The following is a 17,887-nucleotide window of genomic DNA, read 5'->3' as shown; positions in this document are numbered from 1 at the left end:
CTGCATGGGACATTGTTGGCAAACCCAGTTGCCTACCTTTTGACCAGGTGGAATGATATCGGGAATATCGCTCACAACAAGTCTACTATTCTGGTGGAGCTCATCAACAAAGAAGAGACTGCCCTCTTTCACACGGTAAGCAAAATGGAAAGACAGGGGCAGGGTCCCACAGGCAGGTGGCTGTTTGATTTCTCACCTCACAATATCCTTTCCGTGCTGTCCATATTGTGAGAGAGTAAGTATTCTCTTGAACTGATAACTGCCCAGCCCTCGCCCAGTGCTATCATTACTCATTTCCGGGTAGTGGTGGTAATTTCCTGTTCAAAACACCAGGTTTCCAAGCTGAGTTTGGACTCTGGGATTTGGGTTCCTCCACCTGCTGTGTTTGTGGTGGATCACATGTCTGGCATGCCACGTTCCTCAGCGCTCAAGTTACAGCCCGCATTCAGTAACCCCTCGATGATAATGCCTGGCATTTTCTTTAGCTGGCTGACCTGGATTTCCTTCCCCACCACAGCCCAAGCCTGGCCTGAAGTAAAGGGAGTGCTCGCCCTTCTGTTGAGCGCCCCCTTGAGGGCCAGGGCTGTTCATGCACCTCACTGCCATTTCAGTGGTGCTCAGTGTTCATTCCAGGCTCTGTCTTCATTCATTTCTTTCTTTTTAAAGCAGTTGGTTTGGAAACTGTGTGAAGACATGCTGGCTCATCAGTGTAAGCCCTGTGCCTTGAGCCTAGAGGATTCTTTAACTGACGGACTGTCTGCATCCTTGGGTGGGCTTCCTAGCCACGCTCGCCTAGGGTTTCGGCACGTGGGTTTGCGGCTCAGGGTGCTGTTTTGTGCTTGGCCTGATGGGAGGAAGGGATGTGGCCCTGTTCAGGAGAATCCTAGGGAAATGCATTTACAACCAAACCGATGTTTATTTTTTTTCCCTCTCTCTTCTTTTCCAAGGACGATATTGAAAATGCCAAGTACATTTCTCGGTTGTTTGCTACACGGCACAAGTTTTACAAACAAAACAAAATCTGCACTGAGTAAGTAACCAAGTAGTCCACCCCCCTCACCTGGTGGCTTGCTCCCGTTCAATTCGTGTGCTTTAGGGATGTCGTGGATCGCTTAGATTGCATTTTCCATTTGCCCTCTTCCCTCCTTCCTCGCGGAAGCTAAAGGAATAAGCTGAATGCAGGCAGGAGTGAAAGAACTTTAATGATGAAGTGTCTGGCGTAGTGCATATGCCTGGAGAGAAAAATAATTCAGAAATTGACTGTGAGTGCTTGACTACCTGGATGGGTTGGCCCGCATTAGTGCCTTTCCGTCCTCTGCTAGGAGTTTGGAGGAGCCGAGCCATTCCCAATTTGCCAGGGTGCCCCTTCGTGTCAGATGCAGAGTAGGTTCAGAAGTGTGTAACAGAGTGGCAAGCCAACTTGAAAGAAAAGAAGCCTCTGTCATCCTCAGCCCTGTTTCTCTTACACAGTTGGCTAACCCTGCGTGTGCCTCTGGGTCATGTCATCTGCCTGTAAATGAGAGGCCAGGGTAATTACAGGAAGCCTTGGAAGACACTAATAGATGTCATGAGTCCATGTGTGTTTTTTAAATCTAATTTGGAAATAAAGATGATAAAGGGAGTCTGATACGGGAACTTAAATGTGACCTGACCTTGGATGTGGCGTCGCTGGGCCTCACGCTATCATTGCCTTTATTTTGGTTGCCTTCAAAAGACGGTCCTCAGCAGAGAACATTCGGCAGTTGGCGCGCCCAAGGTGCTTAATTGTGTTTCAAAGAATTCGGGGATATAAATGCAAGAGAGGAACTGCTTTTCCGTTCCCCCAGTGGACACATCCAAGAGCGTGAGAGCATTGTCCCAGAGCTGTTCCTGCTGAAAACAGCGGCCGCTTTAGAACGGGAGCCTCACGTCCTGACAGACTTTCTTCTCTACACGATGGAGGCTCTTTCAAGCCAGTCATTGCAACTGGTCACTGTTGGAGTCTGAAAGGCGAGGCCACAGTAGCAGGGCTGCCAGCAAAGTTTGCAAATGTAAATTCAGAGGGGCAGTGACCGGGGAATGGCAAATCAAACAGCTGTAACGATGGCCGTGCGCGCATGCGCACACGCACACAGGCGCGCGCACGTGCCCTTCTTTTGAACAGGTTCCCTACAGATCACTTCTGTGCGTGCGGGTCAGCTCTGCTGTTGCCTTGCATTTGTGGGGGTGTCTTGGACGTGAACGGGAAATCCGTGGTTGACTTCTGGAGGGGGAATTAAAACTTCTGAGAAGTGAATTTTACTGTGGTCTTGTTTGACCACTTCTCAGCAAGTGGATTTATCATGAAATTTTCTGGGTATTTTTATCTTGTGGTCTTCTAATATTAGTGAACAGCCTATGTGAGAGTGACAACTAAAGGAGATTGTGTTTTCTTTTCTACTCCTGTGATAACTGTTCTTCTGTTCCTAACCAGTGTGAGAGGTTCCTAACCTCTTATCTGATAAGAACCAGAACTCTCTAATATTTATACACACATACCCCATATACACAGTAAATTCAGAATCTCAGTGCAGGCTGCATTAAGGCCTAGGATAACCCCATGGAGTTTTATGGAATCTAACATCATCTTAACAGCATCCTCCTCTAGAGGTCCGCATCCTGACCTCTAAAAGACTGTCATTGATTTTTATTTTTATTTTTATTTTTTTGCTCACAGAGCTGCTGCTTGTTTTCTTCCCATGTAGCTCCAGGGGGTGCTTCCCATATTTCTTGACTTGAGAAGAAAAATTGCAGGTCTTATAATAATATTATAAAATCCATAATCTAGGTCTTATTGTATTTGGCCAGTTGTTAAAAAACATCCAACATTACTATACTGTTTCCATCACTTCATAAAAGAAAAGATGTAAAAGAGTAGGAAAGATGAACTATCAGACTAAGGAGAGTGCTTTAAATTGAAGAATTATAGCTTTATGGAAAACTCTACATGTCCTTTTTGTTTTTGTTTTTGTCTTTTTATGATTTCACTGAGGACTAGAGAAAGTGTTGCTCTGGAATTTGGGACCCGTTTCTCAAAGGCACTTTTGATTTCAGTGCCCCAGAATTTGATAATACTCTTAGTCCCCACACATTTTTATCTCTACATTAAAAAAAAAAAAAATTCACGTTCATTCTCAGTCTGGAAAGGATCTGATTAGATAAATATTTGTAGTTGGTGTTGTCTTAATTCAAAAAGACCGTTATATGGTCTTACTCAAACATATTTAATCTATTTTGGATTTCATTTGACTGGCAGCATTTTAAAAAATATTTTTTCTACTTGCTGTTTTTCATGATGAAAGATTTTAGACATTCACAAAGATACAAAGAATACAATTTTTAAAAATCCATGTAATAATAGTGATATTTTTCAGTCTTGCTTATTTCTCTCATAATCTTTCTTTGGAAATAAGCCTTATTCTTCTGTAAAACTTATTATCTAAGGGTCATATGCTCCAAACATTTTGAAAATAAAATAATAAAAAAGGAAATTAAAATTTTTCATAGCCTCATCATTCAGAAATAAATGTTTACATTTTTATGTAAACTACTTACCCATCTTGTCTTTTTTTACCCTCTCTTGTCTGTTTGGTTGTCTTATGTCTTATAAATATAATGACCGTTCTCATTTTTTAACTTTTCACACAGACAATCAAATTCTCCACCCCCCATCAGACGCCAACCCACCTGGAGCCGATCCTCTCTGGTATGTATAAAGTCTTCAATAATCAAGTGGTCTGACTGTTGGGGATGGAGTGTCCTTTTGTTGCTAATTTGAGAGGGGACGTGCCTAGGGCATCATGACCAGGTGAGATCTGATGAGAAAACAGAAGAGCATCAGTTTGCCAAGCAGGTGTGATGAACATCCATGTCCCATTCATGTCCCATCACGTGGGACGTCCGTGTGCCCATCCACGGCCATCACTTCTTGAGATGTGACTCAAGGTTCACCCCTTAAGAGTAAGTCTCAGGGCCGATGAGACCATGTTTCTTCAGTGTGCAACCTATTGTGTGTGTTTTTGTCCACTTGCTCATCTTTGGTTTTATCACTCACTGTTCCTGGTTGTTACATACAGACATGTCTTCAGTTTCAAGCTCCACGAATTCTTTAGTATTCACTGCCCATAGATAGATCTTAATAAACTAGATAGAAAGTGCTTTCTAGGGGAGCCTGGGTGGCTCAGTTGGTTAAGCATCCAACTCCTGATTTGGGCGCAGGTCATGATCTCACGGTTGTGAGATCGAGCCCCACATCGGGTTCTGTGCTGGGTGTGGAACCTGCTTAAGATTCTTTCTCTCCCTCTCCCCCTTTCCCTCTCTTAAAAAAAGAAAAGAAAGAAAAGGAAACAGAAAGAAAATGCTTTTTAAATGAACCCCAATTGAATGAGTTTACTGTTGATGGTTTCAGGTAGGGTATTTGGTAGAGAAAATTAATTACACATCTTCTAATTTTAAGGTCAACAAAATTGATCTACTGAATTGATCTACTTTTCTATCTAACATTAGTTTTTTTAAAAAGGCTCCTTCTGAATAAGGAAACACAATTTCAGTATATATGTTCTGTCTTAGGCTGTGTTTTATTTTGAGGATGACTTAAGGATAATATTGTAGAAAGATCCAGGAGAGTTGGCTTCCTTTAAAGTATCTACTTGTTTTAAGTCATAATTCTTATGTTTTAGGTTGTGATGTCTGACACAAAATCAAAATAAACATTGTGACCTTTAAAATTTTTTAGGTGAGCATTCGAGATAAGAGAATGAAATTGAATTTTTCCTCATACATAAGTATACCCTATAGCACATCTTTAACTTGTCTTTTAAAAGGAAAGTTTTGAGGATTTTTTTTTTTTAACTGGGAAATGCATAGACAATGAACTCTTAGAATTCTAGAGTTGCACCATTATGTCATCACATTCCTGAGTCCCCACATGAATATTATTAAGCTTGCTATCATGCACAGTATCTCACAAGTAGCCCTCGCCTTGGAGATCTAGAGCGTCACTTTGGGCTTTTCCCTTGTGGCATTAATAGATTTGTTCACGGCACTGGCTTCTTTATGTTTCTCCTTTGTGAATATTATTTTTATTTTTCTTTAGAGTCCACATGTCATCATTAGGGTGATAGTTTTTCACTTAAGTCGGTGAAACACCGTGAGGACAAAGTATTGTAATGCTGTCTTGTGATTGGATCTCATCTTATCTAGAGAAGATAAAGAGGCTTTAGACAGTCTTTAGGAAGCCAAATTCAAGGCTTCTCTCTTTCCTACACCCTTTAGGCTTAAACCATTTCACCAGGAGTTCCCTGGGATGAGTGGATGAGTGACGTGGTCTCTTTTTGGCTTCCTTGCTCTGATAACCAGGACTGCTTTTTTTTTTTTTTTTCCCCCTTGCCCTTCTGCTGTCTATGTTTTGGCATCTCACTTGTTTCTGTATTAGCAGGTCTGGAAAGAAAGAGAATAATATGCATTATATATATGTTATATATATATATATATAAAATATGGAATAAATAATATCCTGAAATGGTATTTGGAGGATTCACTAGTGTTTTGCTGTACACTATGCCAGTTCATAAACAGTCACTTATTGGATTTTTTTTTTTTTTTTAAATAAGTGAGAGAAGGCAGCGAGCTAACTGTGCCTTGCCTTGTGTTCCTGTTATCTCCTCTGAGTCCCTCCCTGCTGTTTTTGTTTTGTTTGTTTGTTTCAAGCCTCAAAACTGGCTGTCCCACTCTGGAAAAACTGAGTTGAATTATGTATTACCATGAAGAGGAAAAATATTTTAAAATTGTAATTCAAAAACCAGCCAAAGGGAGATTTGGGAATATTTAGAAAAGCTGATACCGATACAGCCCCTTTTCTTTGTTACCATGAACTAATTTCTTAGATTAATTTCAGTTCTTTATTTCTTCTGTCTTGACTCTTTTTAATTTGGGATCCCTTGTCTTCATCACCTTCTTTATTTGCCCTTCTGATGCTTAAGCATTATTTGTGGCAGAGGAAATGGTAGATGAGTTACTTACCCAGCTTCAAATTCTGGAGAGTGCTCTTTTACTGAGGGATTCTGAGAAAGTGTGACCCCTGCTGGCTTCAGGTTTTTTGGCTTGATCTCAACTTCCTTCCTAGAGCAGTAACATTTAAACCAATCTCTATAAGGCTAATTTTAAAATAATCAAAAAGAAATATAAGATATCCTGTTTGGTGGTTTACAAGCTTAAAGTTTTTAAAAGATTTTTTTTTTTTTTTTTTTTTTTTTTTAGTCTCAAAGCTTTTTCTTCAAATTCGCATCTGGAACCCCAATATATAAATAAAATGGATATTGTTTGTGATGGGGGTGGGGTGGGGGAAGAGGCCTGATTTGATTGACAAGAAGCTGAGACCTACTCAGGTTCAGCGTCTTGTTTTAGATCACCATTAGCAGCTAACCATATTTCCCTATTTGGCTTACCCAAATATTGAACCTGTCTAAGCATTTTTTTTTTCCCTCTGAGTTTACCCTGGCCTACAGCAGTAAGTTAATCAGATTGAGCCTCAAATGGCCATCTTTAAGAATCTTTTGGAAAAGATTCTTCACCGAAGTGGGGGGAGATGGTTGAACTGAATTCCTGCAAGGCCTTCCCACATTGGGTTCTACAATGTGAGGGTCCATAGGTGGTCTTGAGAACTACACACTTACTGTTGTGGATCACCTTTCAGATTTTTACACGAGTTTGCAAGTGGACGCAGCTCAACACTCCCCCTGTCCCTATTGGAGATCGATGTGGTGTTGCGAACAAGGGTCATAGGTACAGCCAACTTCGAAGAGAATGAATGAGAGTTCCCCCATAGTCTTTCACTATTTCTTAGGTAGAAGAGAGTAATATCTGTGTTCTGAGTTACCCCTGAAAAAAGGCATTGGGAGTTTTGCAAGTGTACCGGGAACTAGAAGATACGTTCATTGTTGCCTCTTTATCTCTCCCACCTTGAACCAGCCTCCCTGTTCCTCCCTTTCCTGTTTCTCCAGTCCTAAACTTAGTGAGGAGACAGGGGTACAGATGAGCGAAAGAGGGCTGGGTCAAGGGCGGACAGGCAGGCGCGTCCCTGCAGGTGTGGGTGAGTGATGGGCGGGTTCCCTGCGAGCGAGCGCCCACCGCCCCTTGGGCCGTGGCCTTCCTTTGTCGTGTTTTCTCTTTCAGCCCCGACAGCAGCCGTACATCTTGCCTCCCATGCACGTCCAGTGTGGGGAACACTACTCGGAAACGCATACTTCACAAGGTAACTGGGGCTTGCCATTTTCCCTTCTTCAGATGAAAAGTTGAGGACCTGTGAGCAGTAAAGATGATTTTTTTTTTTTTAGATGACAGTCATACTTTTGTTTTGACTTTGTCATTGTCTGAATGACAACAGGCAGCAGCTTCGATTTATGAAAGGCATAGAATGTCATTGGCCCCCAAGAGGAAAATTTTTCCAGAATTGGCTGCCAAGGGAGTTGGGAGAAGGCAGGGGGCAAGTTCCTTTTCCTCCTGCCTCTGGTAAGTGGACTTGGAGAAGAGAGAGGGACAGTAAGCCCAGTGGAATACTCTTTACCCTCGCTGCCCCTGTCGGAAAGCTTGGAACAGTCAGCTGGGCTCTCGTGGGGACAGAGAATACAGGCGTCCAGAATAGTAAAAGAAAGGCACAAATCCTCTGAACTCCTCTTTTTCACCATTGCCTGCCAGTTGTCTGTGCACTTGTTCTTGCCTCTGAGTACATCTGTTTTCTTCCTCTTTTTCTCCCCCAAACACCACCATACAAGATGTGTGAGAAAAATTCATTCCAATAATAATGATTATAATAATCACAATTAACGTTTATAGGGCAATTCCTCTCCCTCAGCAGTTTGCTAAGCCCTTGCAACGTATTCATTTAATCCTTGAACCCACGCAATGGGTACCATTATTCCATTTTGCAGATACAGAAAGTGGGATACAGAAGGAGTGTTGGAGGAACTTGGAGAGGAAAACTGGTGTCAAGAGCTAGGGCTCTTCATCATTACACTAAACTGCATTTCAAAGAAGGAATGATATTAAACTTGGATGTTGACAGTCTGTTAAATGGATAATTCGTTTCTGTGTTACCGTATGCCGCCTATTTTGAATCTCTCTGTGCTGTCAGAGTGTGCGTATGGAAACTTAGATAATCAAGACTATTTAATAAAACTCTACTTTTTATAAGCAGACTAGCAGAGTTGCCCTGCTTCTGTGGGAAAGCACGAAACCCCACTAGAGGTGGAGAAGGGGGACACCTTTGTCTCTGTGTTTTGCTGGTTTTTCTTGCCCAGCTCATCTCATCTGGTCTGGGACCATACTCCTCTTCAGGCAGCTGAGTGTTTTCAGTCACCTTTTCTGGTTGGTGGGGGTGTTTTGTTTTGTTTGCCTTTCTGCCTTGTCTTCCTCTACTTTGCTCATGCTTAAATCCATAGTGTGAAAATGAATGTACTTTGCCTACCGAAGAGTGTCTCAGCAAGAGGTTGCCTTTGTGTGTGTGTGTGCGCGCGCGCGTGTGTGTACACGTGTACGTACCTAGAATGGGCCTGACTTTAGAAATCTCTTTATCCCTTTAGATACCTCCTTAAGGTATTATTAATTTTAATGTGAATTAACCTCAGTGAGGAAACCGATTCTAGAGGAGAGTTTTAGGCAGTGGCTAAAAGAACCCCTGATTCTGATTTTGCCTCCTCTGGTTGCTGATCAGAACAAACTAGCCATGCATGCTGACATCCTGGCTGCATCGCTTGTCTTGTGTCTTAATGAATGCTCAGCCATCCCTCGGGTAAGGGGACCTTTTCCACTGCCGTCAAGAACATGAGCCTCAGGTACTCAGTAACGTCAAATCTGTTGCCCTGTTAAAGTTCTTGACTTCCTGGCCCTAATATCCAGTCCTCTGTTGCTGGACCCTGCACAGGCAGACCGGTTTACCCACCATGAGGGCCATTGTTGGTGCCTGATTGCAGAGCTCATGGCAAAATCGAGAACTGGGCCAGGTGATGACTAATCCAAATGTGCCTAGTTTCCTTTGATTAGATTCCCTCTTTCTTGTTAGTATGCTTTAAAGTGTTCCTTCTGTATGTTGGCATCTCACCCAAGAGTTACTCGTTTTTCCATGGAATATGTTGGGGGGAGACCACAGAATTTCACTCTTAATGACTTGTAAAAATCACACCCCTGAGTGTGAGGATGAAGGTAATTGAGGCAGGATGATGTGGAGGCTCACGTGCCTTTGTTTGCCTCCCTGTAGACAGCATTGTCCCCGGGAATGAAGAAGCCTTATACCGCAACTCTCACAACAGTCTGGACTTAAACTATCTAAACGGCGCCATCACCAATGGCAGTGTGTGTAGTGCTCACAGCGTCAACTCTCTCAGCTGCTCCCAGACGTTCATCCAGGCCTCTCCCGTGTCCTCCAACCTCAGTATCCCGGGCAGTGACATCATGCGGGCGGACTACATCCCTAGCCACCGGCACAGCGCCATCATCGTGCCATCCTACCGGCCAACGCCTGACTATGAGACAGTCATGCGGCAGCTGAAGAGGGGGGTCATGCACGCGGACAGCCAGAGCCAGTCTCTGCGAAACCTCAACATCATCAACACGCATGCCTACAACCAGCCAGAGGATCTGGTGTACAGCCAGCCCGAGATGCGGGAGAGGCACCCCTACACCGTCCCCTATGGGCCGCAGGGAGGCTACAGTAACAAACTCGTCAGTCCGTCTGACCAGATAAACCCAAAGAACAACATGGTGCCGAGCAAGCCAGGGGCAAGTGCCATCTCCCACACGGTGAGCACGCCGGAGTTGGCCAACATGCAGCTGCAGGGCACCCAGAACTACAACACGGCCCATATGCTCAAAAACTATCTCTTCAGGCCGCCACCCCCCTACCCGCGGCCGCGCCCGGCCACCAGCACCCCGGACCTTGCCAGCCACCGCCACAAGTACGTCAGCGGCAGTAGCCCTGACCTGGTGACCCGCAAAGTGCAGCTCTCAGTGAAGACCTTCCAAGAGGACAGCTCGCCGGTGGTGCACCAGTCTCTCCAGGAGGTGAGCGAGCCCCTCACGGCCACTAAGCACCATGGCACGGTGAATAAGCGCCACAGCCTGGAGGTGATGAGCAGCATGGTGCGGGGCATGGAAGCCATGACCTTGAAGTCGCTCAATATCCCCATGGCTCGCCGAAACACGCTCCGGGAGCAGGGACCCCCCGAGGAGGTGTCGGGGAGCCACGAGGCTCACCAGCTCCCCCATTACCACCACAAGAAGACTTTCTCGGATGCCACCATGCTGATCCACAGCAGTGAGAGCGAGGAGGAGGAGGAGGAGGAGGCCCCGGGATCGGTGCCCCAGATCCCCGTGCTCCGGGAGAAGATGGGCTACAGTGCCCAGCTACAGGCAGCCTTGGCCCGGATCCCAAACAAACCCCCACCCGAGTACCCTGGCCCAAGGAAAAGTGTTAGCAATGGGGCGCTGAGGCAAGACCAGGTCAGCCTGCCTCCTGCCATGGCCAGGGCCAGGGTCCTGAGACACGGGCCGGCCAAGGCCATCAGCGTCTCCCGAGCTGACCAGCTGGCCGTGGCTGGGCCTTCCCTCGGTCCATCTATCTCGGAACCCGACCTGACGAGCGTGAAGGAGCGGGTCAAAAAAGAGCCTGTGAAGGAGAGACCCGTGTCCGAGATGTTCTCCCTGGAAGACAGCATTGTAGAGAGAGAGATGGCCCTCAGGGTAAGTGTCTTGCTCGCCCAGGGCGGAGTCTGGGCCCCCCCACCCCCACCCCAGCCTCCTCTGCTCCTTTGCCATGACTCAGAGAGTAAAAGCACCCGGATGCTGGGCACTGGAGAAGGTTCGGGGCCTATCCAGGGCATGTGCTTGGGAGTTGGAGAATCAGTGGGCATTTCATCAGGCCCTATTTTCTTCCACAAAACCATGTGTTTTACTCTTTCAGCTAAATCTTCCATGTTCATTCAGGGCTTCTGATTGGTGTACTTGGCACCCAGCACCGTCATGGAGTTAGCATGCTGCAGGCTGGTTTTCGGGACGGAGTCCAGGCCAGCATCATGCTCTTTATTCAGGGTCATTTAACGCTATTGTGTGAGCTGCTGTGTCTCTTGTTGCTTCTTCCAGGGGAAAGCATTTTTTCCTGATTAGATAGTGTAAGAGAGAAGCATCCCTTCAGAACGTAGCTTTGTGTGGAGATCTCTGTGTCAGGATGGCTCACCAACATTGACTGGACCATGATGTGTCCGGCCTTATTTTCAGATTTTCTTTCAACAGATGTTTAATACAAACCATGAACACTGCAGTAAACTCACAAGTTCACCATTGAGCTTCAGTTCCCCATTAAGCTCATTCTGTCAGAATTCACACACGTGCGTGTGAATACACACATGTATCTACACACACAACATTTGAAGATGCCTGATATTAGACATAACTAACTCTCATTCAGGTATGTACCAGCTGGGGACCAGGTCTGTTGCCAGAAGCAAGAGCGCATAGGTAACAGACCAACAAAGTGAATTATCTCCTAATGAGAAAATTGATAGATTGTAGTTGCTACTTTAAAATTCTGTTTATTCATCGTATTTTAGAGAGAGGGAGAGAGAGCAGAGGGAGGGGCTGAGGGAGAGAATCTCAAGGGGACTTCGAGCTGAGTGCAATCCCACAACCCTGAGATCATGACCTGAGCTGAAACCAAGAGTCAGATGTTTCACTGACTGACCCCCCAGGCGCCCCTGTTGTTGCTACTTAAAAAAACAAAAAAACAAAAAAAAACTTCAGATTACCATTGCTGCTTGTTCTGGAAATTTTCACTCCCTTAAAAAATGAAAAATCATTTCATTACAAGTAAGCAGACCCTCCTTGACTTTTCCTCTGCAGGTACCACATCTCTACTGTAAGGTAGCTGGCGCTTTGGAACTCCAGAGTGGCTGCCAAGTTAAAATTTGCTTTGAGAGGGTTCTTAGACTCCCTTCCTTTATAAGTCTCCCTGCACCCCAGTGGGTAATCAAGCTGAGAGAACAGTTAAAGGCCCAAGTTTTAAGGAAGCCACGTTTTGGGGTTCAGGGATCTAATCTGTAGCAACATTATTACTTTATTTTTTAATTTTTTTAAAGATTTTATTCATTTATTTGACAGAGACACAGCAAGAGAGGGAACACAAGCAGGGGGAGTGAGAGAGGGAGAAGCAGGCTTCCCGCTGAGCAGGGAGCCCGACTGGGGGCTCGATCCCAGGACCCTGGGCAGATGCTTAACGACTGAGCCCCCCAGGTGCCCCTGTAGCAACATTATTACTTTAGACAAATTTTCAGAACATTACCAGCAGCTCCAATTTGGCCCTGAGTAGAGTAGCGCTAAGAATTTGGTACAGGCATAACTTTTTCCACTTTTTGCAAACCTAGAGGGAAATTGTGAAAGATGTGCTTGTGCCTCTGGCCAATAAAACCATTTGGCTGGGGGATGGAATGAAACACAGGGGTGGCGCCATGGGGGAGAGCTTTCCCAGCTTGGAAAAAGTCATGCAATGGTAGAAATGGATTTTCAGCACGTCTTGGCCCCAGGGGCTCCTTTACCACAACTCAAGAACCTGTCAGTCCGAACATTTTGCTCTGCTGTTTCCCCTGCTGATTTGACATTTATTGACACCTACATGGTCCCATAGCTTCATGGTGGTCATCTTCATCCTCTCCTCTTGTTACCTGTATTCATCAAAACCCTGGATCCATACCCATGGTTCTGACTCCCTACATAGAGCTTCATGCACCCTTACAGAGAAGCAAGGGAGTGTCCACTGTTTTTCCTGCATGCCCTCCCACCCCATCCGTATGGATTTCACCCCTTAATTGTAGCTCAGGAACATCATTACCCCATCCCTACTTCGTTTTCCCATTGACTCCCCCCCTCCCCCCCCCCACCCCCCGCAAATTATATATACTCAGGAGCTCAGGGACTGCTGTCCTTGGCTGGTGTCTTGACCTTAGAGAAGGACTAGGAGGTTCTTCAGTGAAGCCACTGTGCCAGTGAGTGGCTCTGAAGGTTGGGATGGTTCTCCATCTGCTCTTTTTTATCAAGAAGCTCCCTCCCCCCACCCCCGCCATGCCTTTCCCACCATGGACAGCTTGTGCCTGGCCTGTTAGGAATGGGTAAGAATGGAGAAAGCTGTCCAGGCTTCTCTAGGATAAGAAAACAGAAAATTTAACCAAAGGGGAACTGGAGGGGGACAGGTATGGTGAGAATGTACCCTGTGGGCAACTCTCCATAATTTTGGAGCCACTTGTCTCTTTGATGGATGATTCAGGCCTGCTGTTGTGGTAGGTTCCTCCTTCCGGCTTCTGCTTGCGTGAGCACATTTCACTGTTTGTAGCCCCTGAACCCCAAATTGGGTGCCAGGAACAGAAAAGGCCAAATCAGATTTTTGAGTTACTTATTTTTTATCTCTGATAACAAGCTGATAGGATAAGTGAGAAGGAACTAAGAGAAATCGTTTATCGCTGGGGTTTCAGTTTTCACTAGGTGACTAGTAATCCTTTCCTGAGAAAGACACGTTGGTTACTTTTTGCCTTAGGCCTCGTTAGTGTCACCTTATGGTACAGATGGGAAGGAAGCAGAAGGACTGTTTGGAGGATCTTAGGGACATTTTTTTTCCCGAAATGATTGCTTTTCTCAGAATTTTGCAAAGGAAGTGAAATGTTCCCAATTAAAAGAGGTGACAGGGGAAAAAAATTATTTCTCAGAGACACAAACTAATAAGCAAGCAGACAAACAAAAGCCCAAAATTGAAATCTAGAATCTTCAAAATCTTCCTGGGTTTGAGAGGCCAGGGCCGTTCTTTTGGCTGAAGGTGAATCCGCCTTTTCTCACTTTCCCACAGTTGGTCTTCCTCTGAGATGTTTCTTTAGTTTGTGTGGTGGGTCGGTCCTGTCACTGGGTGAAGCATCTTATTGGCGGTCACTCCGAAGGGCCAGGGCTCCGTTCTGACTAGGGACATTGAGAAGCTGATGGGATGCATGTGGGGTTCTAATGCCCACCCATCCCCGCACACCTGGAATAATCCGCTAACCCTTTGTCCTCCGCCAATACCATGGCTCCATCACCACACCCCTCGGGGGAGTAAATTTTTAAGTGATAGGCTTGGAAAAAAAAAAAAACAAAAAACCTTAAGCCTTGAAGAGAAATCAGGGATAAGATGACCCCCTGCACCTGTGGCAGCCAAAGGAATCTACAGAACGGTTTCACCTCTCTTAGGATCAAAATCTTAAATGCCGTTTAACTCCTCTGCTCGTATGCTGTAGGAAGTTCTGCTATTCTTCTGCCTTCTAAGACAAAACTATTTTGGGGAAATGCTCTAACTGGCTAGCCTGAGTAAAAGGAGATTTCTTTTATACCTCAGTCCATTTAGGGGGCACAAGAAAGCACAGCAGTAGGTGTAACAACCAGAACCTTGACTGATATAGTTTCAGAATGTTGGTGCAGGTGAGGATGGAGAGGAAATCAAAATGCCACAAACAAGGGCCACGTGTTGACCTCCAACCCTTTTCCCAGAATGGGCTGCTTAGCCCCCAAATCCATATTCTCCCATAGCTGTGTCCCATTCAGTTCCACCCTGGTCATTGGGAGCCATGGTGCCCATTCCTTGGGGCCTTTTGGATGCAGCAGGAGGGGTAATGCCTCCTGGAGCATGTTAGATGACCACAGACTTTGGTGTTGGCAAGTCTGCTAACCCACGTCAGCCCTCGCACCGGGGATGGTGTCCCAGGGACCAAAGCTTCAATATAGAATTTGACATCCTCCATCTCAGCCCCTCAGAATGGAAACTTGGGAAGGTTTTTCTTTATGGTTTATGAATCTAGATTTCTTAACAATGCAGCAAACAATGTTTATAGATTTTTTTATCATTTAATCTGTATAAAAGGTCCATCACTGTGACTGGATTGGATTGTTCATGACGCTTTTTCTCTTTCCCCCCATCCTGTCTTCCTTCAGCCCTTACCTTCCAGAAGTGTCTTGCTGGTACAGAGTTTTGCTTTTTTTTTTTCTTTTTTTTTCCTTTTTGAGTGAGCCCCATGGCAGGGGGGCATTTGCATGGAGTCTTTGCTCTTACTTGTTTGTTTGTTAGTTCATTCATTCATCCATTTTTAGATAAAAGCTCAGGAGTCCCGGAGGAACTGGCTTCCGCAGCACAGTGGGAATAATGGGAAGGCTGTGTTTGAATTTGCCCCACTAATGGTGATTGTCTGCATTCCTTGGCTGGGGAGTTACAGATTTGGGGAGATTAAAACACATTCCAGCATTCTACCCGTATAATAAACAATGAGAACATGCCTTTTCTTGCCACAAGAATCTAGAGAAGCAGAAGATGGCAAGCCTGGAGGCACAGAAGCGGCCGCTCATGTTGGCAGCATTGAATGGACTCTCGGTTGCCCGGGTCTCAGGGCGGGAAGACAGTCGAGCTGATGCCACCCGAGTTCCCATGGACGAGAGGGTAAGCGCTGGGCTTGTCAAACGTGTGATTCATGCTCTGTGGCCTTGGGATTCCAGAGCTCTCTCTCTCCTTGCCCAAACATGCCAGCACTAAGGTTTGTTTGATGAATTAATTCTCCAATTTGAGATTAGCAAGACCCAGTGTGTGCATTGTATTAAATTGATTCCTTCCAGCATCTCAAGTTTCTTTGTCGAGTCAGCACAGTGATGCCTGCATAACGGGACCAGCCCCTAACAGGCTGCGTGGCCTTGGTCCAGTCATTCCGTTTCTTTGGGCCTGTTTCTGTTTTTGCAAAACGAAGAAGTTAAGCCCTTGCCGCAGCTCTCAAACCTCTATGAATTTTGTGAACCCTTTCTTAGGGAGTGATTATCTTACCCAAACACTTAAAGGATTCTTTTAATAGACCATCCCCTTGTTTGGCTATAAGGCATGGCTGATTTATCATTGTTAGGATAATGCGTTGTGAGAACTTTGGTTTTGAAAAGCGGAAAGAAGATCCATGGTAGTGTTTTAGAGGTGAAGAAAGGTGTTCCTTTAGTTCCTGAAATTCCTGTCCAGTTAAGAAACATGTGTAAAAAAAAATTTTTTTTAAGACTTTCTTTATTTGACAGAGAGAGACACAGTGAGAGAGGGAACACAAGCAGGGGGAGTGGGAGAGGGAGAAGCAGGCTCCCCGCTGAGCAGGGAGCCCGATGCAGGGCTTGATCCCAGGACCCCGGGATCATGACCTGAGCCGAAGGCAGACGCTTAGCCACTGAGCCACCCAGGCACCCCGAAACGTGTGTAAATTTAATAGAGTGCTAGTAACATTCCTGTTTTAGATTTCTGCCAGTATATGTGAAGTACTAGAAAGGTTTTAAAGGCAGAAGGGACTTTAGAGGAATCTGCATTTAATCCAATGAATACCATGTTTTTATAATTAGTTTGGCCATGGGAAAATAAAAGAATCTCATCCTCAGAACTAGGGAACTGTGGACCAGTACCATCTTAAATTTAGCTCAAAAAGAAAAAAAAATGCCCGCTCTGGAAGCGGAGAAAAGGATGATGTTTGGATAATTAAAGATGAACATTCTTATCACAGGACTTTTTTTTTTTAAAGATTTTATTTATTTATTTGAGAGAGACAGAATGAGAGAGAGAGAGCATGAGAGGGAAGAGGGTCAGAGGGAGAAGCAGACTCCCTGCTCAGCAGGGAGCCCGATGTGGGACTCGATCCCGGGACTCCAGGATCATGACCTGAGCCGAAGGCAGTCGCTTAACCAACTGAGCCACCCAGGCGCCCCTTATCACAGGACTTTAAATAGAGGTGTTAATAACGAAAATACTGATGTTGAATTTCAGTTCTTGCCTGGCCTTAGTGACCGGTTCTGTTTAAAGCATGAGTGAGAAGGAAATTGGTTATTGGGCCAGAGAAACTAGCAATATGGTGAATAAGGAGACCAAAATAATCAAGCATTCATTGTATGTCCTGAAACTACTTATTAACACGATCACTGCAGATATTTAAAGGAATCTGACTTGGAGTTTTTGGATAAGGTAATCCAGAGAGCTGAAGATTAGTTTCTCTTGCAGTTCAGAACCCTGAAGAAAAAGCTAGAAGAGGGCATGGTGTTCACAGAATATGAGCAGATTCCAAAGAAGAAGGCCAACGGCATTTTCAGCACGGCCACTCTGCCCGAAAACGCCGAGCGAAGCCGCATCCGTGAAGTGGTCCCCTATGAGGAGAACAGAGTGGAGCTGATCCCGACCAAAGAGAATAACACAGGTTACATTAATGCCTCCCACATCAAGGTGAGAAGGGGAGCGTGTTGGGGAGGCTTGAGGAAGATCGCTGGGTTAGGGGCAAATGTGCAGGGAGAAAAAAAAAATCGTAAGGCTCCGGCTGAGCATCTTGGCTCGTCCCCAGCCCCCGAGGGAGTGTTTTGAACTCCTGTGCATCTCAGTCAGCTGGAAGGGCATGTCTGTCTCTGCAGAGAGAAGGAAGCCTCGCAGCCTCAGGGAAAACCTCAGGTCAGCTATTTCTGCAGCCTGCTCACCATAGAGGGTTTCACTTTTTCCTCTCTGAGTTGTAACTCTCCCTAACACTCACAGGGAAAAGCTGAGGATTGTCCTCTTCAGTTCCTAATTAGCACATGATGGAGACTCTGGAAGTTGCAGGCATTGTATTTCTCCTGTCAATGAAGTTTTTAGGATGTTCAGGAGCAACGGAAACTTACCAGTTCTCCCTGGTACTGCTACGGGTTATGTGCTGTCCCGATGAAGTCCCAAATTTGCATGTTATTTAGAAGAGTGGATTCATTTAAACACAAGCCAGAAAGGTGTGGTTGATAGTGACTCTTGCAAGATTGACCGCATTATTCAGTGCATGAATATCGTTAA

At 45.3% G+C, this 17,887-nt stretch overlaps 1 protein-coding gene across 4 annotated transcripts in view; it reads left to right on the top strand.

Annotated features, from left to right (window-relative positions):
* PTPN14 (protein tyrosine phosphatase non-receptor type 14) overlaps nucleotides 1-17,887 on the top strand; it is a 175,823-nt gene that overhangs the window by 135,715 nt on the left and 22,221 nt on the right. For all 4 annotated transcript variants that reach the window (XM_027610470.2, XM_027610468.2, XM_027610469.2 and 1 more), the window contains 7 exons: nucleotides 48-135; nucleotides 948-1,030; nucleotides 3,667-3,724; nucleotides 7,192-7,270; nucleotides 9,272-10,752; nucleotides 15,365-15,508; nucleotides 17,081-17,299. In XM_027610470.2, coding sequence (XP_027466271.1) covers nucleotides 48-135; nucleotides 948-1,030; nucleotides 3,667-3,724; nucleotides 7,192-7,270; nucleotides 9,272-10,752; nucleotides 15,365-15,508; nucleotides 17,081-17,299 — 2,152 coding nt within the window. The remainder of the gene's footprint in view (nucleotides 1-47; nucleotides 136-947; nucleotides 1,031-3,666; nucleotides 3,725-7,191; nucleotides 7,271-9,271; nucleotides 10,753-15,364; nucleotides 15,509-17,080; nucleotides 17,300-17,887) is intronic.

The sequence above is a fragment of the Zalophus californianus genome, chromosome 10 (genome assembly GCF_009762305.2).
Source record: "Zalophus californianus isolate mZalCal1 chromosome 10, mZalCal1.pri.v2, whole genome shotgun sequence".
Taxonomy (NCBI): Eukaryota; Metazoa; Chordata; class Mammalia; order Carnivora; family Otariidae; genus Zalophus; species Zalophus californianus.
Note: the sequence above shows the minus strand (reverse complement) of the source record. Positions and strands in the feature narration are given on the sequence as shown.